General features: G+C 44.2%; 1 protein-coding gene across 1 annotated transcript; it reads right to left on the reverse strand.

Moving 5' to 3' along the window:
* Positions 1-14,117: 14,117 nt before the first annotated feature.
* LOC125518261 lies at positions 14,118-19,006 on the reverse strand. Its single transcript, XM_048683162.1, has 3 exons — positions 18,845-19,006; positions 16,240-16,358; positions 14,118-15,168 (listed from the first exon to the last, which is right to left on the reverse strand). Exons 1-3 carry the CDS (start codon positions 19,004-19,006, stop codon positions 14,376-14,378), a joined length of 1,074 nt encoding a protein of 357 aa, XP_048539119.1. The 3' UTR covers positions 14,118-14,375.
* Positions 19,007-21,693: the final 2,687 nt, after the last annotated feature.

Consider the following 21,693-nt stretch of genomic DNA (forward strand, 5'->3'; position numbering starts at 1 on the left):
TTTCTCGGCTTGGTAGACATGTCCTTCACATAGCAAACCTGTGCCACATCATTGGCTAGGACGAATGGTTTGTCTGCATACGCAAGATTGTTGAGATCCACTGTTGTCATTCCGTACTGTGGGTCTTCCGTTACCCCGCCTCGTGTCATATTGACCCATTTGCAACGAAACAAAGGGACCTTCAAACCACGTCTATAGTCAAGTTCCCATATGTCCTGTATATAACCATAATATGTTTCCTTTCCCGTCTTGGTTTCTGCATCAAAGCGGACAACACTGTTTTGGTTGGTGCTCTTCTTATCTTGGGCAATCGTGTAAAATGTATTACCATTTATCTCATACCCTTTGAAAGTCATTATATTCGAAGATGGTAACTAGGGCAACAAGTACAGGTCATCTTGAATAGAGGCGTCATGCATGGTACGTGTCTGCAACCAGCTGGCGAAACTCCTGGTTTGTTCACGTGTAATCCAGTCATCAGACCGCTCCGGGTGTTTGGAGCGTAGAAAATTCTTGTGTTCGTTCATATACAGAGCCACCAAGGCGGAATTCTATAGAACTGTGTAGTGTGCTTCAGTGAGAGAATGTCCGTCCATACATATTATTTGATCCCCTCCTAGCGTGCCTTTTCCATCCAGTCTGCCCTTATACCGCGATTCAGGAACACCAACCGGCTTAAGGTTAGGAATAAAGTCAATACAAAACTCAATGACCTCCTCATTTTCATGGCCCTTGGAGATGCTTCCTTCTGGCCTAGCATGGTTATGAACATATTTCTTTAAGACTCCCATGAACCTCTCAAAGGGGAACATATTGTGTAGAAATACAGGACCCAAAACGTTAATCTCTTCACATAGGTGAACTAGGACGTGCGTCATGATGTTGAAGAAGGATGGTGGGAACACCAACTCGAAACTGACAAGACATTGCACCAAATCATTCTCTAACCTTGGTATGATTTCTGGATCGATTACCTTCTGAGAGATTGCATTGAGGAATGCACATAGCTTCACAATGGCTAATCGAACGTTTTCCGGTAGAAGCCCCCTCAATGCAACCGGAAGCAGTTGCGTCATAATCACGTAGCAGTCATGAGACTTTAGGTTCTGGAACTTTTTCTCTGCCATGTTTATTATTCCCTTTATATTCGACGTGAAGCCAGACGGTACCTTAATACTGAGCAGGCATTCAAAGAAGATTTCCTTCTCTTCTTTGGTAAGAGCGTAGCATGCATGAGCCTGATGTATGCCGTCTTTTCCGTGCATACGTTGCTGGTCCTCCTATGCCTCAGGTGTATCTTTTGTCTTCCCATACATGCCCAAGAAGCCAAGCAGGGTCACACAAAGATTCTTCGTCACGTGCATCACGTCGATTGCGGAGCGGACCTCTAGGTCTTTCCAATAGGGCAGGTCCCAAAATATATATTTCTTCTTCCACATGGGTGCACGTCCGTCAGCGTCATTCGGAACAGGTTGTCCACAAGGACCCTTTCCAAAGACCACCTTCAAATCCTTGACCATATCATGTACATCAACACCAGTACGGTGGCGAGGCTTCATCCGGTGATCCGCCTGTTGGGTAACGTAGTAATTCAAAAAAAATTCTACGCACACGCAAGATCATGGTGATGCATAGCAACGAGAGGGGAGAGTGTTGTCCACGTACCCTCGTAGACCGAAAGCAGAAGCGTTAGCACAACGCGGTTGATGTAGTCGTACATCTTCATGATCCGACCGATCAAGTACCGAACGTACGGCACCTCCGAGTTCAGCACACGTTCAGCTCGATGACGTCCCTCGATAACTTATTAGTTGCAATGCTTGCAAGGCTTAAGTGATGTGCATTACTGAGAGGGCCCAGAGATACCTCTCCGACAATCGGAGTGACAAATCCTAATCTCGAAATACGCCAACCCAACATGTACCTTCGGAGACACCTGTAGAGCACCTTTATAATCACCCAGTTAGGTTGTGACATTTGGTAGCACAAAAGGTGTTCCTCCGATAAACGGGAGTTGCATAATATCATAGTCATAGGAACATGTATAAGTCATGAAGAAAGCAATAGCAACATACTAAACGATCAAGTGCTAAGCTAACAGAATGGGTCAAGTCAATCACATCATTCTCCTAATGATGTGATCCCGTTAATCAAATGACAACTCATGTCTATGGCTAGGAAACTCAACCATCTTTCATTAACGAGCTAGTCAAGTAGAGGCATACTAGTGACACTCTGTTTGTCTATGTATTCACACATGTATTATGTTTCCGGTTAATACAATTCTAGCATGAATAATAAACATTTATCATGAAATAAGGAAATAAATAATAACTTTATTATTGCCTCTAGGGCATATTTCCTTCACCGCCTCACCTTTGAAATGCTTGCCTTTCTTTCTTATGGGATGCCTGCTCGAAAGAAATTGACGATGTCCCAGGTACACATTCTTCTTACAATTAGCCAAATATATACTGTCGGTATCGTCCAAATAGTGCGTGCATGCGCGGTATCCCTTGTTTGTCTATCCTGAAAGGTTACTGAGAGCAGGCCAATCATTGATGGTCACGAACAGTAACGCCTTTAGGTCAAATTCTTCCCCCATGTGCTCATCCCACGCACGTACACCTGTTCCATTCCACAGTTGTAAGAGTTCTTCAACTAATGGCCTTAGGTACACATCAATGTCGTTGCCGGGTTGCTTAGGGCCTTGGATGAGCACTAGCATCATAATGAACTTCCACTTCATGCACAACCAAGGAGGAAGGTTATACAAACATAGAGTCACAGGCCACGTGCTATGGTTGCTGCTCTGCTCCCCAAAAGGATTAATGCCATCTACGCTTAGACCAAACCATACGTTCCTTGCGTCATCTGCAAACTCCTTCCCATACTTTCTTTCAATTTTTCTCCACTGGGACCCGTCAACGGGTACTCCCAACTTTCCGTCTTTTTACGGTCTTCTCTGTGCCATCGCATCGCCTTGGCATGCTCTTTGTTTTGGAACAAACGTTTCAACCATGGTATTATAGGAGCATACCACATCACCTTGGCAGGAATCTTCTTCCTGGGGCGCTCGCCCTCGACATCACCAGGGTCATCGCGGCTGATCATATAGCGCAATGCACCGCATACCGGGCAAGCGTTCAAATCCTTGTACTCAACGCGGTAGAGGATGCAATCATTAGGGCATGCATGTATCTTCTGCACCTCTAACCCTAGAGGGCAGACAGCCTTCTTTGCTTCGTACGTACTCTCGGGCAATTTGTTGTCCTTTGGAAGCATATTCTTTATCATTACTAGCAACTTTCCAAATCCCTTGTCAGATACACCATTCTCTGCCTTCCATTGCAGCAATTCCAGTGTGGTGCCCAGCTTTTTCTTGTCACCTACACAATTTGGGTACAACAATTTTTTGTGATCCTCTAACATGTGCTGCAACTTCTTCTTCTCCAAATCACTTGCGCAGTTTCTCTTTGCATCGGCAATGGCCCGACCTAGATCATCAACAGGCTCATCTGATGCCTCTTCTTCAGCTTCTTCCCGCATTGCCGGCTCAGCTTCTTCCCGCATTACCGACTCAGCTTCTTCCCTCATTGTTGTATCATCGTATTCAGGGAACCCATGGCCAGGATAGCTGTCGTCATCCTCTTCTTCTTCATTGTCTTCCATCATAACCCCTCTTTCTCCGTGCTTGGTCCAAACATTATAGTGGGGCATGAAACCGGACTCAAACAGGTGGACGTGAATGGTTCTTGACGTAGAGTAATTGTGACCATTCTTACAGCCAGCACATGGACAAGGCATAAAACCATCCGCCCGCTTGTTTGCCTCGGCCGCAAGCAGAAAAGTATGCACGCCATTAATGAACTCGGGAGAGCATCGGTCATCGTATATCCATTGCCGGCTCATCTTCAATACACAGCACCGAAAACACCAAATTAATACAATACATAAAGTTCATACAACACTTAAATGCAACAAACAAATAACTCTCTAGCTAAAGCATTTAAATGCAACAACAAATGCGATCAAGATCGCAACTAAGGTAACAATTGATCCAACAGCATAATGATACCAAGCCTCACTATCAATGGCATATTTTCAAATCTTTCTAATCTTCAAGCGCATTTTCTCCATCTTGATCTTGTGATCATCGACGACATCGGCAACATGCAACTCCAATTCCATCTTCTCCCCCTCAATTCTTTTCAATTTTTCTTTCAAATACTCGTTTTCTCTTTCAACTAAATTTAACCTCTCGACAATAGGGTCGGCTGGAATTTCCGGTTCACATACCTCCTAGATAAAAATATCTATGTCAACTTGATGGGCATAATTTTTCATAAACACGAAATGTAACAAATAGTTTTAAAAGAGAATCTACCACATCCGAATCATAACAAGGACGAGGGCCGAAGGGGACGGATATCAAAACCATGGCACTATGTATAACAAACAACGTACGGGTAAGATAATTATACGAGTAACTATATATCCAAATCACACAAACATCAATTTTTTATATAAAATTTCATGAACAAGAGGCTCACCACAAGGTGGTGCCGGTGATGGGATGGTGCGGGCGATCGACGGTGGTTACGACGGAGATTTAGAAGGCACTAAGTAAACCACACCTACGTATGCAAACTAAGTGTTATTTTGACCTCAATTTGCATATAAATCAAATACTACCACATATAATTCCTCCCAAATTACTAAAACCCACAATTAATCACTATATAAACCAATGCAAGAGCTAATCTAGCAATGAGAGATGAAAGGACAAAGTTGCTAACCTTTGTGATCATTTGAATGGATGGAGGCCTGCAAATCTTGACAAATTTTGGGCAAAATTTGTGATGAACTCGAGAGGAAGAAGGGAAGAACAGAGGAGAGGGAGAGGGGAAAGGGGGAAGAACAGAGTGCGGGTGGACGAAGGGTTTATATAGGACGACCTATAGTACCGGTTCGTGCCACGAACCGGTACTAAAGGTGCTGGAGGGGCCCCATTCTGACAACATCCTGCCACCACTTTCTTTAGTACCGGTTCGTGGCACGAACCGGTGCTAAAGGTTCGCCACGAACCGGTATTAAAGAGCTCCTCCCGCCTAGCCTTTGGAACCGGCACTAATGGACACATTAGTGCCGGTTCTGTTACAAACTGAGACTAATGTGTCTCACATTTGACCCTTTTTCTACTAGTGCAAGAAACTTCTGGCCGAAAACCCTAGAATCTAAGAACTACCAACTAAAAGGAATAAACAAATACCTTCTGCTCCACCTGCTCCTCGCCGGAGCCGGCCTCCACCTTCTCCACCTTCTCCACCTCGTGCGCCTTGCCAGAGCCCGCCTCCACTTTCTGCGCCTCGCCAGAGCCCGCCTCCACCTTCTGCGCCTCGCCGGAGATCGCCAGAGCGGGCGCATCTGGCTGGGCTACGCCGCTGCAGCCCGCCCCCACCTTCTCCAGATCTGCAACGGGGGGAGCACTGCGTTGGACGCCGGCACGTCCCCTCACAAAGGTGCCCGCAGCGACCTGCCGCGCCTGCTCCACCAGATCTGCGCCCCAAGCGGGACGCTCGCCTCCTGCGTCCGCCATGGCGATGGAGAGGATGCGGTTGGGGAGAGGGAGACGAGGAGGTTGGAGAGGAGAGGGAGTGGGGAGTGGAGAGAGGGAAACGATGCGGCGGGGGGGGGGGGGGAATAGTGGGCGATGCGACCGGAGGTGGTTGCCGTCCACATTTATATGATGGGACAGTTTTGGCAAATACCTGTGACATGTGCTGCCCCACGCGCGGGCGGCTGCACGCGTGAACGAAAGGCCGCCGTATACAAATACGTATACGGCCGGGCATACGATCTAACCGGGCCCGTACGGGTCTCAACAAAGACGATCGTGCCCCTCGTTATGAACCGTTTTTGGTTCATCCTGGCCGTCGATGTGTTTTTCCACCTCGTGTTCAGCCCGGGGGGAGCACCGGAGCAGAAACGAACGACAAGAGCGTGTGTGAGGGAGGCTCGTTGTAGATCAGTTGGCGGAGCGGTACGTGCTGATAACGTCTTGCACAACCTTTGATGGCGAGTCCAGTTCAAGGTCATGCAGCGAAACTGTACTTGCACAGTCGACGCAATCACGTATGCGAAAAGTAAAAGGAAACACGTAAGTATAGAGGTAATATCACCGAGAGTCACAGAACTTGCTCGATGTTCGGTTTGCTGCTAGAATTTTAAAAATATGAAATTGTGGTCAATTAACTTGACTCAACGTGCACATATAATCACAAAATTCGTATGCAGATGTATCCGTGTGTATGGCCCTACCCATCAGTGAGTGAGGGCTCTGCCGCAAAAAAAAAAAGGTGAGTGATGGCTCTAGGCCGAAGCATTTTTGTACAAAACACATTTGTATTTTTTTTTATTTCTGAGAAAAGCCAACCATAGCGATGCATTTTTGCACCAACCGCTGACAATATTTTATTTCCAAAAAAGGAAGCAGCACTGTACTGCGAAAATAAATACAAATAATGGCCGCTAGCGGACTCGAACCCACGACCGAACTTTAAAACATAAAATCGGTCTAGCCACCCGAACAATCTCACCCAAAGTTCGATTATGGATAACCAATCGATATGTAGTAAACGAGAATGGGCTGCAGATACTGCGGCTCATTTTGCATGAGCAAATTTTTATATATATTTACAAAAATTAAGTGCGCCATGTTGGCTAGTTTGTTTACCAGAGATTATTTGTATTCCTGACAACATTGTTATAATCCAATAAAGCCCTTTGCTTCCTAAATAAAACGTAAGTAAAAAAGTTGTTTTCAAATATTTGTGGGTTAAAAGTACTATACATATAGACAATGATTATTTCTCAAAGAAGTATTTAAATATATACCTGTATATTATATAAAAAATATTTAGTGAATATGGATAATAAATAGTTTATTAAATAAATATGTCTAATAAATTCATAAACAGTTGTACATTCACGGCTTATATTTCAATATAAAAATGATGAATAAAAATTTACTAAATATTTTGACTATTCACTTGTGTATAATTTTTACTCATGACTTATATTTCTAAAATTATATAATTTAAATATTATACACAATTCAATATCCATATCAAAAGTTTAAACTATAAATTATGGATATATTTTTTATACAAACATTTTTAAAATTCATAAATATATTATTTTAATTATATAAATATTTTTTAAGTAATAAAGATAGAATTTTAAAAGTAGATTATTTAGTTTGTATGTACAATATTTATAACAGGCGGTTATTTTAAGGTTATTTTTATTGCTGAAATTATCATTACATGCTATATATAAATTTCTAAAAAAAGAACAGGTGCAAAATGGGCTACACTGGTCATAGCCCATTCCAGCTCCACGAGCGCCTTTATTCTAGTACATTTTTCTTGGTCATGCATATTCAACATGTAAAATGTGCACGTTGTAGTGGCTAGCGCGGCTTATTTTCTAGGCTCTGGTCGTGTATACGAGACCTGGCTTCTACAACTTTTTGTGTTAATCTTAATTCAGAAATAACATTGCGGGTCATCATTCAATACATATTTGTTTGTTATCCGAACTTGTACGGTGAATGTCATTGGCTGGAGTGGCTATGCTGGTTCGCGTTTTAAACTCAGGTCACTGGTTCACTTTTCTGCGAATACAAAAAAATGCGAGGGGATTTAGTGGAAAAAATCATTGCAGCTGTTTCCTTTTTCTTGAATTATTAAAAAATATAAGGGTGTTATATGAAAAATGCATCATCCAAGTGCTTTCACTCGCTGACAGGTGGGCCATAAACACGAATACACCTACATATGTATTTTGTGACCGTATGTGCACGTTTGAGTCAAGTTAAACGACTGCAATTCCGTATTTTCAAAGTTCTAGCACTAAATTGAACATCGAGTGTAAGTTTTATAACTTCCGGTGATATTACCTCCATAGGTATAGGGTGAACTGATCTTTATTATCGATTGTATTCTCTCTCCTACAATACACGAGCAACGATGTTGTAGTAGTTTCGATACACGGGTAAATATTAGGGGCGGGGGGTAGATGTGGGGCCAACTAGAGGGAAACCCCAACCCAAAGAAAGGATTGGGCCAACGCGGTGGTTTCCAACACAAACAATTTCTCAAAAAAAAAAACGAACGACGCGTTGCGACGTAGGAAGGCGCCCAGACGAACGTATGTTGTCGGCAGTGTTTCAATTTAGGACCTAATTTGGGGCCCCACCCCCCACGTCGCTCCCTAGGGCGGCTCGGGTGAAACCCTAACCACCGCCGCCGCCGCCCCTCCGCCCTTGCCGCAGTGGCACATGTCGGTAGACAAAGGCCGTTGGCGGCCGGCCGCGGGATCTGGTTCACGCGTGATCTAGCAGAATCTGAAGTTCGACGGGTCGTGGGGCTGCTCGCCGCAGGCTCGAGTGCTAGTGGGACGTCGCACAACGGAGTTCACCGCGGATTGGTCGTGCGCGCCTGGGGCTCGCGGGAGGAGAAGGCTGTAGCCGCCATCTCCTCCTGGAGGCGACAACGCGGGTCAAGGCGGCGGCGACGACGGGGATCTTGGCGGCATGGTGGTGCTCGGCCAAGAGTTGCTGCACTTGCAGCGGCCGAGCACGCTACGGTTCATGGCACCCCGGGGTGCCTCCTCTAGGATTCATGGTTGGATGTGTTAGAAGCGGCGCCGCGGGTCAGATGGGCCCGATCTGGGATGTAGGGCCGCGTCACAGGCGTCTACCGAGAGTAGGCCAAATGGCTACGGTGTGAGGTTCCTGTGAACATTGGTCGGCATGGAGGAAGCTCGGTGGTGTTCCCAGCCATGGGGATGATGGTGTTTGGGCTGTGTGCTCTTACTTGTGCAGGTCTTGGGTGGACCTCAACATCTCGGCTATGTCGGCAAAGTGCCGTGGCGGTGGCGGAGTGGTCAACTTGGACGGTGTGACCCTAATCCGGTGGGAAGGGATGGAGGTGTGCGGCGATTCAGAGGAAATTCCTGCCCGTACTCGGTCGGTGCTGGCGGCGACGGTGGAGTGGTCAACTTGGACGGTGTGGCCCTAATCCGGTGGGAAGGGATGGAGGTGTGCGGTGATTCAGAGTAAATTCCTGTCCGTACTCGGTCTGTGCTGGCGGCAACGGCGGAGTGGTCAACTTGGACGGTGTGGCCCTAATCCGGTGGGAAGGGATGGAGGTGTCTGGTGATTCAGAGTAAATTCCTGTCCGTACTCGGTCCGTGCTGGCGGCAACGACGGAGTGGTCAACTTGGACGGTGTGGCCCTAATCTGTTGGGAAGGGATGCAGGTGTGGAGTGATTCAGAGGAAATTCCTACCCATACTCGGTCGGTGCTGGCGGCGACTACACCCGTGGGTGTCGTTTCCCTCCTTGGAGGTGTTGCCAAAGTGTCTCGGCATCTCCCTCGCGCGCTCGCACTTGGGGGTTAATAGCTGTCTTCAGGCGAATGCCTAGGTTTGGAGTTGAATCAGCATGATGGCGGCGTCCTTAATGCCGTTACTTTGTTGGGAGCATCGCGATTGAAGACACGGTCTTGAGGTTCCATGTTCCGCTACTTCTGGTGCTCGCCGCTGTTCAAGGTGATCTTCAGTGGCACAACGCACGTCATCGTCGGTGAATCCAAGACGGTGGCTTTTGTGGACCGACCAAGTTCTGCCATAATGGATGGTGCATCGACAAAGGAAGTTCAATCGAAGTTGGTGTTGTCTCCCGAGGTGACCGGTATTGGTCGAGACACGGCGAGGTGACTCTGCCTTGGACATGCTCCTTTTTTGCTTTGTAGTTGTGCTGTAGGTGGTGGCTATCTTCGTACTAGCCTTGATGTGGAGTTTGCAGTAAGCTCTTCTGTTCTGCATTTTATAAAAGTATGGTTCGCATTCACGTACTCTCAAAGTTTTATTTAGGACCTCAGAAACTGTCATATCAACCCGCAGCGGTGGTCTCTTTGTTGCTACTGGAACAAGGTTGGTGGTCCGGCGACGGCAAGTTTTGGTGTTCTTCCCCGGCAACAGTCGCGGGATTCGCTGGATTTGGATCTAGTTCAGCGTGGGGAATGTCCCCGGCCGACTTGCCACAGCGTAAAGTGCCTGTTCTACAGGCATGTTCTTCGGTTCACAACGCCTTGATGGCTATGGCATTGGCCTGGATTTCGGCTTGTTGGTTCTCTGTCGCTTTCTCTGGTGTGCACCTCGGTGATGCCGGCGAACGAGGACGGTTTCACATCAGTTTGTTTGCAGGGACCCCAAAGGACTTACTTGTAATATTCTTATATTTGAGGTTTTTTTGCAAAGTTTCCTAGACACCTGTTAGTCCTGGTTTTTCTGTACGTTTCACATGATGTACTCTTTTTATCTATATCTATACCTACTAATAAAGTAAGGTACGTTTCTCCAATTTTTTCATTCGTTCATCGTCGAAATTTATTTTTCCATCCGAGGTCGTACTACATTTTTATGCATCTCTTTTTTAGCAATCCATAATTTCGTACTAGGCCCGCACTCACTATGGCCCAGCGAATCCAGCCCACTTATTTGCCTGCCCATGTACCTGCAAAAATCCTATTTCTCGCACCTGCGCGGTACATACTCTGAGTTCACACAGGGCGCCCAAGACTGGGACGGCCCATTTTGTTTTTCCGTCCAAATTTATTTTTATTTTTACCTTATTTTTTAATTCAAAAATTTCAAAAAAAATTCGGAATTTAAATTTTTGTAAATTTTTGAAAAATATTCGAATTACAATATTGTCTTCCCGTTTTCAAAAATGTCTGCAACATTAATTTATTTTCTCGTCCCAATTTTTTTAAATTCAGAAATATCCCAAAATTGTTTGTGATTAAAACCTTTTATTTTAAAAAATATTCAAAATTTTAAATATATTCTTATTTTAGTAAATGCTTACAGATTCGATATCATGTTCACGTTTAAAAAAACATTTAAAATTGTTCTGAATGTTCAAAACATGTTCCGTTTTCAAAAGTCGTTCACAAATTTTAAAAATGTTTGGGTTATGATAAAAGGTTCGTGTCTTCAAAAAATGATGTTGTTTCGAATTTTGTTTATATTTTTCCAAATTGGACGGAATATTAAAAACATGTTCGTAATTTCAAAAAATGTTCACGTTTCAAAGAATATTCGGTTATTCATAAATCCGACATTGCACTATGTTCTTAAATATTCATGCTGGCCATTGGTTAGCAGTAGGCGTTTTTGCTATGGTTAGCGGCACGTGGTCGGGTCTTTGAGGTCATGTGTTCAATCATTCAACACGTCATTTTTTGGATTATTACTCGTGTCTTGTAAACACAGGTTATTTCGGTGCTTGTGAGTGGGCTGGCCTAGACACGAACTGTTGTGCGTCTCACGCGCTATTTGACGCAACTAGCGTCATGTAGTAGCTCCCACGCAGCTGCCTTAAGAAAAGAAAAAAAATCATGGCGATCCTGTTTCTATGAGTGCTTCAAAAACAGGATCACCACGATTTATGAAGTATACTGAACATTGCACACAGAAGCTACCATCTTTACCCCCCTAAATTCTTTTGCTTTTTAAAAGCATCACAAATATTGATTGTACAAGACGATGCTTTTTAAGTTCTATGAGAGAATATATTCATCTTTGTGTATTTACGTCAGCCTCTTTAAGTGTGAAGGAAGAATATTGTCGCTGGTGAAGTTATGCTTGATACTTAATTTTTTTTTTTGCACAAAAAGTGGCTCATAATACTTCACTAAATCCTTCCTCTGTGGTTGACCGCGTAGGGCTCATCTTTGGTAATCTTTACATGCATTTTTTCTCTTCCGTGGCAACACATGGACACTTAGCCAGTAGTAAAGATAGTTAAAATATACATAAAACAAACAATAGTTTTGTGCACCAATAGGATCTAAAAGGTTATTAATTCTATCGGCAAAAAGAAATAACAATTGTGAGAGAACCTTGTGCAATTTCATGAAAACTGTGAGAGTACTTGGTGAGTCATCATCTAATAGTGTCTTAAGATCAATCTTATCTTACCTACTAATAAAGCAAGGTTCGTTTCTCTAAAAATTTTCATCCGTTCATCATCGAAAAGATTTTTATTCTATCCAAGGTGGTACTAAATTTTTATGCGTCCGTAAAAGAAAAACAGTTTTGTTCCGAAATTTTTACGTGGGCCGCACATGCTTCGGCCCAGGAAAGCAAGCCCGTTTCTTTCCTGCCCGTTCATCTGAAAAAACATTATATACCGCACAGCGCGGCAAATAGTTAAAATTAGGCACATGGCGCCAAAATTGGATCCGCCCGTTTTCGTTTTTTTCTCTATTCTGTTTCTGTTTTTATTTTCCTTTTATTCTTCTTTTTTATATTTTTCTTTCCAAGTTTATTTTTATTTTTCTATTTTTTCATAAATTCTGTTTTTCATTTATTTCAGAATTCCATTTTTTGTTTAAATTTTCGTAAAATCAGCAGAATTCAAAATTTTGCACCAATTTTGAAATATGTTTGGATCTTTAAATTTTTTATACTGATTCCATTTTTTTCAAATTTAAAAAATGTTCGAATTTTTAAAAAAGTGTTTACGTTTTCCAAAACGGTTTGAGATTTTCAAAATAAATCGTATTTTAGAAAATGATACAAATTCGAAAATATTCATGCTTATTGAAGTGTTCAAAAATTTAAAGTAATCTTTGTGTTTGAAAAACATGTTTAAAAAATTGTTTTCAATGTTCAAAACATGTTTCCGTTTTCACAAATTTAAAAAAATTATTTTCTTAAATGGTGGTTCATGTTTTCAAAACATGTTTGTCAAATTTTAAAAACCATTTCAACTTTTGTTCATATTTTTCAAAATTTAATGAAATTTTCAAAAACAATGCTCGCATTTTTTTAGAAAAAGAATTAGGATTTAAAAATTGTTCATATTTCGAAGAATAATCAGAATTTCATAATTTTTACTTTATTTTTTGAAAATCTCAAAAAAGATAAACAATGAGAAAATGTTTCGACTGTTACGCTACATTATTTTCTTAAACATTCGTTTTGGCCATTTTTTAGCAAGACCTGTTTGTTCGAATGACAATCAGCACGTGTTCGAGATAATGAGGTCATGAGTCTAATCTTTCAACTCAGTGGTTGTTTTAGATTTTTATTCGTGTGTTACAAACACATGTCGTTTGGTTAATTGCCAGTGGCCTAACCCGGACGCGAACTGTTGTGCATTCCACTTGCCATTCGATGATAAAAGAGAATATGTTGGTTGGCTATAATTAAAAGAAATTACAGGCACATGCCAATAAAAGAGGATATGTTGGTTTGGCTCTGATTAAAAAAATGTAGGCAAGTAAGCGCTAAGACTACCTGGTTATGCGCCGATTATGGCAATGAAATGGGATTCACTAAATTAGTAATCCATCCGATTACGCCCTTGTAGGAGAGTGTCATCGAAACAACTATGCCCCGAAGGTCACCGTGCAGCCACAAAATGAGCAGGCAACCTAACCTACACACGGAGGCGGACCCGAAGGAAAAAAAGGGCGCGAGTTGAGTGGTGCCCACCACACCGACCAACCCCACCACTATGAAGATCTCGCGGGCCAAACATGACCCGTGGGAACACCGCAACTCTTCGCTATGTCGCCCCACCGCTGCGGAGACCATTTTGATGGACACATCAATTAGCTCTCTCGATGCTTCTTGCAAAAATAAAAATCTCCCGTTGCAACGCACGGGCATATGTGCTAGTCCTAATAATACCAAAAGACTAGTGCAGAATTTTGCATACAGAAGATATCAACTAACATGTAGAAATATATAGAACGTATATGATGGCCTGTCTATTCAATCAAACAGCAGTTAGGCGCATCTCCTTGAACACCACAACAATTTTTAGAAAGTAGCAACAAATATATGCTTGTAACTTTCTTGTGATTTAAAAATTATTTACCACCTGGTTGTTTCCACCAGAACAGTAGATGAAACTAGAGTTAGACCACAATGTATGGTAGAGGTGGGAATGGAAAAACCAAGTGTCCCAGGAGTAACTTGTATTACAAATAGGACATGCTATGCAAATGCAAGGTGAGAATGGACGATGCAAACTGCAGAAGAATTTAATTAAACCGTTGGTGTTACAGGGTTGTGAATACACTGATAGAGAAAGTAACCCTACACTACTCTAATGCTGTTGGCCATGGACAGCGCCGACGGGCACAGTCGCCAACTTTGAAGGAAAGGGAAATACATGGAAGCAAATTTGTTGAAATAAAAACAACCCTAGTACGTAGCAACACCACACAGCATCTAGTCTAACTCTCTCGATCATCCGTCGAGTGACTGACTGGGGGCCCCTTTGCAGGATCATGGATACTGCCTGCAGGATGTTGCCTGCAGAATTGGGTAGATAGTTGAAAGCGCTTCCCCCACGGTGCTCACCCCGATGTTCAATCCAATGAGGTATTGTGCGTCGTCTCCGGACGCCCAATCGCCGGTGACAGCCCAATATGATATTGAGCAGCTAATGTCAGACCAGTTGACCACCAACCGGGCTAGTTTTTCAGAAAGGAATACTGGCTTGTCTGAATTCCAGTGTTGCTCCACGTGGTTCCTGATGGGGAAAAACCGGTGGCCCTCGAGAAACATTACCAGCAGTCCTGCTGCTGACTTCTTAAGAGCTTTCTTTGTTCTCTTGGTTCCGAAGTTAGACCAATAGAGCGCTGTAACCGCCTGCTCTGCCGCAGTTTTCCCTAATGGCACGTACTGAAGATTCTTCCATCCTCCTACCAGAGTCTTGTAGCTACTGTCGAAACCCAGCGGAATTGGATTCTCGAAGAATCCCTCCGCTCCCGCAAACGCATGCCAACGACCAGTGCGAAAGGTGAAATAGCCGAGCCAATACCTGTTGTCTGGCCGTATAGCCATCGCGATGGCTTCATGACCATTTCCTCCAGGTAGTGGAAGGCCCCTTAGAAGCTGGAAGATCCATGGATGTGGCGGCAGGTGAAGTTGTTGTGGCGGTAATACCGGGTGAAAAACTATTTGTGATGCTCTTGTGAGGTCTGCCGTTTGGTCCAACCAAATAGGCACCTCAATGTAATTGGTTGTTTCCAGTTCGAACGTTCTTGCATACGATGGCTGACCCCATGCTTGTTGTCTGCAAAGGAAATTAATTAGGGAACAAGACAAATATTTCATTTGATATATGTATGTAAAGGAAAAATTAAAGGTTTGCTGGCGGGCATTACCTGGAAGGGGCTATCAGCAAGCATGAACACTACAAGACTTGCAAAGAAACCCATGGCAAACTGCAATACGCAAAAGTGATCATTAGTAGGCAGTAATGCCTGTTTTCTTTTTAACTTTCCCCCCCCCCCCCCCCCCCCCCCCAAAAAAAATCCTAGCACCTATTCTGTCGGAACGTCATAGAAATTGAGCCTAAAATTGCAAAATATTACTCACCAATGCTACCTATAAGTGATAAAAAAATGTTCTATATAGGGGAATCGCTCACCTGGGCTGGCCCATGCAGTAGGGACCTCCTATAGTGTGCGAGCTGGGAGAAGACGCAGCGTGCACTTTTGGGGCAGCACATACCTAGGCGGCCTGTTTTATAAATTTCGTTTTTTATTTTCCATTTTTTTCTCTATAAAAAGTTATAAAAATAATAATTTTTAAATAAAATGTTGTGGATTCAATTCGCGATTTTGTAAAAAAGTTCGCTTATTCAAAAAATGTTTGAAATTTTGAAACAAATGTTCAGGAAATCAAAACAAATTATCATTTAAAAACAGTTCATGTATTAAAAAATGTTAATGAAATTGAACAAAATTTGGCCAATTCAAAAATGATTCATGAATGGAAAATATCTGAATAAAAAAACTGTTCACAACATACAAAATAGTTAATCATTCATAAATTGTTCACTGATTCAAAAAAATATTATGCATTTAAAAATTTTGTTAAAAAAATATTTGTGAATTTGAAAAATTGTTTCACCAATTTCCAAAAAAAATGTTCGCCGACTCAAGATGCCGCCCGCTTTGATCAAGCGGCCCTCCGGTGGGTCAAATCACCTTCCAATAACGCCGACTAAGACAAGTCCAGCGAGAACTACTGCAGGAAACATGTCTCGCGTGGGAGAGAGGGATTGCGGCGGCGCTTACCAAGGAAGGAGAACCCGGCGGCTGAGCGCGGCAACCGGTGTTGGGGAAGAAGCTGCCCATACAAGCGGTGGAACGCCGGGCCGGAGAAGACGTTCCTCGTCTTGCTCCCGTTGGTTGCCTTGTGGATGGTCCAAGCTAGGCACGGGGCGTGGGCTTCGCCGAGCCCTTCTGGTTCATTGTTCTTAGCAGGAGAGGCAGACCGCAGATGAAAGCTACAGTGGGCATCGGTGGCGTGTCTCCCCAGGGTGAGATTTTCATGAGTGCTGCTGCTGCTATACACACGATAATATTGTGCCCGGCTCCTGGATGATCATACATGGCAGCGCTACAGGGCACGAGATTTGGATGGCAAGGAACTGTCCTTCGCAGACCGGGCAAGCAATTTCGGATTTCAATTTCGCCCAAAATATTCATTTTACTTGTTTAAAAAAATGAAAAACGTTGATCAAAAAAATAAAATTTAACTAATGTTGCCAAAGAACTCAAATTGTTTGTTACTAGCAAAAGAGCCCGTGCGTTGCAACGGGAGAGAAAACATAATACACGCTCTTAACTCAACAACCATCACTCAAGACCACAATAGATCCATCTCCTTTATTTTTACGAGGCATCATATTTGTGTTGCCGCTTATCCTCCTTCTCACCCTCGCCGGCGATGGCCTCGGTGTTCACACAAAACAACAAAAAACATGTGTTAAATATGGTTAATCCTAAGGCGTCTCTCTCTCCCACTCTCTCTCTCTCACTTTCTCTCACTCTCGCGATGAGAAATATGTTGTTTTCCCCTGCGACATTTTTCAGAGGTATGCATGTGTAGTTATCGATTTTTTCTTTTCCATATATGGTTATAGTGGGGTGTTTATTTACAATCCGGATCGCCGCTGGTATGAAAAAAATGAATCTTGCGCTATAAATTATAAGTTTGCTTCCATAACAATATTTTAAAAATATTTAACAGGTAAAATTAACATCATATTTAGATTCCACATATTTTTTTAATAAAATTTCATATATAATATGTCAAAATCGAAGTTACGGTTTAAAAGATACAGATAATTTAGAAAATCATTTGGTTTGACTCAAATATATTTTAAAATAATATTTAAAAATACTTAACAGGTAAAAATAATCTCATATTCATATTCCATATTTTTCTAATCAAATTTCATATATAACATGTTCAAATCGGAGTTACGGTTTAAAAGATACGGATGCTTTTAAAAAGCATTTGTTTGACTTAAATATGATCCGCGGATGAATTACCTAAAACATCAGGGGGGGGGTTTCAAAAAATGAAAAATAATGGTTCGGGCGTAACTTAAATCCGGACGGCGGATTGATTTCAACAAAAGACAGTGACTTTTCTGAAAAATGCCATGACGGACGAAAGAAATCCAATTTGCTTTATTATTAGGTAAAAATTAGATTTCAGTCCAAATTGAAATTAATCCAATTGTTCCAGATCAATTAAAAACATCACAAAACATAGTAGGTAGTTTACCGAGAAAGTTTTACAACAGGAAATAGTAGGCATAATATAAAATCCCCTTTTTTCGTAGTTTCTCTATGTATATTTAATACAATTGCTTAGATACTTGTAGTAGTATTAGGTTTGGGAAACACGGTGGAGGTAAAAGCAACTCTAGCAGATACAGCATTTCGCGGAACCTACTCCCGAGTGGTAAACCGCAAAGCTGTTTCTGCCGTTGAAAGGCGTCGGCGTAGACCAGATGCCGCATAATTGTACCGCAATGCGGGATCTGGTCTGCGCCGACACTTTTCAGGTATCACAAAAGAGATTTCCAGTTGTTTGTAAGCTTTTTAGGGAAAAGGATGAATGCATCAACTAATTCCAAAGCTAATTGAAACATTGCAAATTCAAAATATTTTAGAAGATGGGGCCAGACAAAGTACTTATTCAAACTTTCAAAAGATTTCGGTAGAAATCCCATCATCCACTTAATAGAGGTAGTCCCCGTCTCCTCCTCCTCCCCCAAGAAAGAAAGTTAGGGTTTGTGCCTCTCGCCGGCGCCGGCGCAGGTCCGCCTCGTCTCCGGTGGCCCTAGGGCCATGGAGGCGCGGTGGATCCTGGCAAGTGCCGGCGGGAGGGCTCCGTTTTTAGTCGTTTTTTTCAATCTTGTTAGGGTTTGTGTCCTACTCAGGAAAGCGAGACGGCGGCGGCTCCCTAAAGATGGAATAAAGGTCTCCCCGCCTAGCCCCCTTCCGGGGGTGCATCTAGCATCGTTGGTGGGCGTGTGGAGGTGTGTCTCCGGCAGATCTATCTTTGGTGGATTTGCTCGGATCTCGTCGTTGTTTGTCTACGTTCGTGTGTCTTCGGTTTGGATCCTTCCGATCTACGTTATTTTTCATCGGCGGCGGTTGCTGTTCTGGGGTGCTGGTCCTATAGGGCCTTAGCACGACAACTTCCCGACTGTATACTATAACAAGTTGTGCCCGGCTCCGGCGATGGAAGGGCGATGACGGCGGCGCGCCTTCGGCTCGCTTCGGTGCTTGTAGTCGTCGCTAGGTTGTCTACGAATCTGGATGTAATTTTTATTTCTGGTATTTGTTGTACTGCCATGATTAAAAATGAATAGATTAGAAGTTTTTCCAAAAAAAAAGTAAAGCAATACCGGAGCCCTAGACGATACCATCGCTACCGGTTGCCAGAGCACGACCACCATGACCAGTAGCTGTTGCAGCAGCGGCAATAGCTGCAGCTGAAGCAACATCAGTAGCTGCTGCTACACTTCTTTCGTGCATGATCTCCGCCCATCTCATCTCCCACCACTCTTTCTGTAGAGGATCCAGTGTAGTTAGATCCACCATCACCACATAGTTCTCCTCGACAATGATGCTTACCCTCGCCTTGGTCTCCTCGAGGCGGATCCTGCGTTCCTCCAACTCCAACTTCGCTTCTCATCTTCTCTAATTTGAACCCCCCTTATCCTCTTATCTTCACGCTTCTTCTCAGACCATCACAATTTGGATCCATGATGCCGCCACTGACGTCCCGGTGACCAATCGTCTACACCGACACGCATGATGGGCGCTTGAAGGCGGCATCTGTGCACTTGTAAAGGTGGCGCCGATATAACTCCGGCACCCATCTCCAACAACAATGAAGCATGGCGGCAACATCAACCCCACAAATCATCCATAAGGCCGATGGAATTCCGGCATACCATCAAAATTGCCTCGCCGCGAAAAGCGTGGCGATTCATTCAATGAAGGGGAGCTATCGACAGTCTATCGATGCCTTGCCTACATCAACACAAGGAGATCACTGGAGCAGTGCAACGCGCCAGTGCGGCCAGCGTGAATCTGTGAAACCCTCCAATCAAGTCGGCTGGCACCGTAGCAGCTAGACGGTCGCGACGAGATTGCTAAATTTTTTTGTTTTTGTTTTTAGGAAAAGGCATGATGTTTCGCCATGGAATGAAGACATGATAGGGTTGCTTTGTTTGCTGGCAGCATGCATGTTATTCGATCCAACGAGCTCCCTAGAGAACACAAGTGTGGATGGATATGCCTACACTAATCACATAATTATTAACCAATCATCTTCAAAACAACGCGTACGTCATCACGGAGATATCATCTCTGAGTTTGCTCTCCAGACCGCATATGAACAATGCGCCGAATAAAAAGTATTCGTCGAGTCAACCTCGATTTTCTTCACACTCAAGCTCAACTCGACGAGGGGACATTCGTTCGATGAGTTTTATTAGTTAAATTTTTATTATTGTTATTTTGAAGGTCTCACATAATTTTCTTTAATATTGGATGAATTTGAAGTGCAGATCATAGGTACCAAGTACTCCTACCCACGTGTAATAATAATTGGCTTATTATCATGTGTACACATCTTATGCATGCACGTTCAAAAGAAAAAAAAGTATGGCATTCATATGACAAGCTTTGCCAAGTATTATGTATACGTATTCGGGTATCTCGGCCCGCGGCAAGCTGGCGTGTATATGTATACCCGAATACCTAGTACAATCCCAAGAAAAAACAAGAATACCTGGTGCAAGGCATGACCGGACGTGTGCGTGTAATCGGAAGTTTGCCCAATTTTACAAACGAAGGCAAACCGACTTTGTTCATCATCATTGGAAGGCATGCATGACTTAAAGAGGGTAAGTATTATATTTTCTTTCCTTGCTTGTGCAAGGCGTGCAAGAAGAAGAAGTATTGAAAAGTTTGCACCGGCGTGCGGCGGCCGATGATTCCACCTCCAGCCTATAAATACATGAGGACCTTACAACCGGGAGGGAGACCACAACTCACCACATCTAGCCACCACGTCGCAGCCAACACGCGCGCAGCAAGCCAGCAACACATCCCATGATGAAGCTCACGTTCCCCGAGGGTGAGACTTTGAACCAATTCATCTATTTTTTTTCTTTCTCCTTAGCATACAACATGCATGCGCACGAGCAAGTCATCACACAATCGGCACCGGAGACAACGTTTGTGGAGCATGCGATCTCGCAGCCGCCGGCCGCCGCCACCTTCCTAAAGGACGCTGTTGAAGACGATGGCAATGCCGATGGTGCTGCCGGCGCGCAGCTTGTTGGACTTCTTTGTGGTGGCTGCCCTTGGCGACGAGGCCGCCGATCTTCCATCAAGCTGGCGCCATGAAGAATAGAGGCGTGGGAGCTCGTCAAGACGACGCCCGTCGTCTAAGTCATCAAGTCGGAGCCACGGAGGACGGCGTCGTGGAGCTGAAGGGACGCCGCCGACGTCTTCCTTCATCAAGCCGGTGCCGCGGAGAATGGAGGCACGGAGCTCGCCAAGACGACGCCCATCGCCAATATCATCAACCCGGTGCCGCGGAGGATCTCGGCGTGGAGCTCACAAGGAGGACGCCCGCCGTCTACTTTGTCATGCTGGAACGGAGGACGGAGGCGTGGAGCTCGCATGGTGGTTGCCGCCGTTCCTCGGAGATTGGCGTCGTGGAGCTCGAGGTATGCCCCCGACATTCACTTTGTCAAGATGGTGCCGCGGAGGATGGTGACACGGAGGTGGCCCGAACGACGCTCGTCCTCTTCTTCTTCAACACGACGCCATTGAAGACGAAGGTATGGAGCTCACGGGGATGCCACAGCGTGCCGCAGAGGATGGCGACACAAAGCTCGCTTGGATGTCGCCTGTCGTCTTTTTCATCAAGCCGGCACCGCGCAGGACAGAGGCGTGGAGCTTGGGAGAATGCCGCCGCCGTGCCGCGGTGGATGGCGACATGGAACTCACTAGGACGACGCTAATCATCAAGCCGGTGCCATGAAGGATGGAGGTGTGGAGATTGAAGGATGACGCCATCAATGTTTACCTCATCAAGATGGAGCATATGACCCAGAGTCATGAAGACGACACACGCCCGCAACACAAAGAAGAAGATGGCACTACTCAGTGGTGTCCATGACCCGAAGGAGAAGACGATGCCACATGCTGCTACTCGCAACCCGGAGCCCATGAAGACAAGGTGCGACAGTGGGAGGCGGCCCCATGTA

The sequence above is a fragment of the Triticum urartu genome, chromosome 7 (assembly GCF_003073215.2).
Source record: "Triticum urartu cultivar G1812 chromosome 7, Tu2.1, whole genome shotgun sequence".
In the NCBI taxonomy this organism is placed as follows: domain Eukaryota; kingdom Viridiplantae; phylum Streptophyta; class Magnoliopsida; order Poales; family Poaceae; genus Triticum; species Triticum urartu.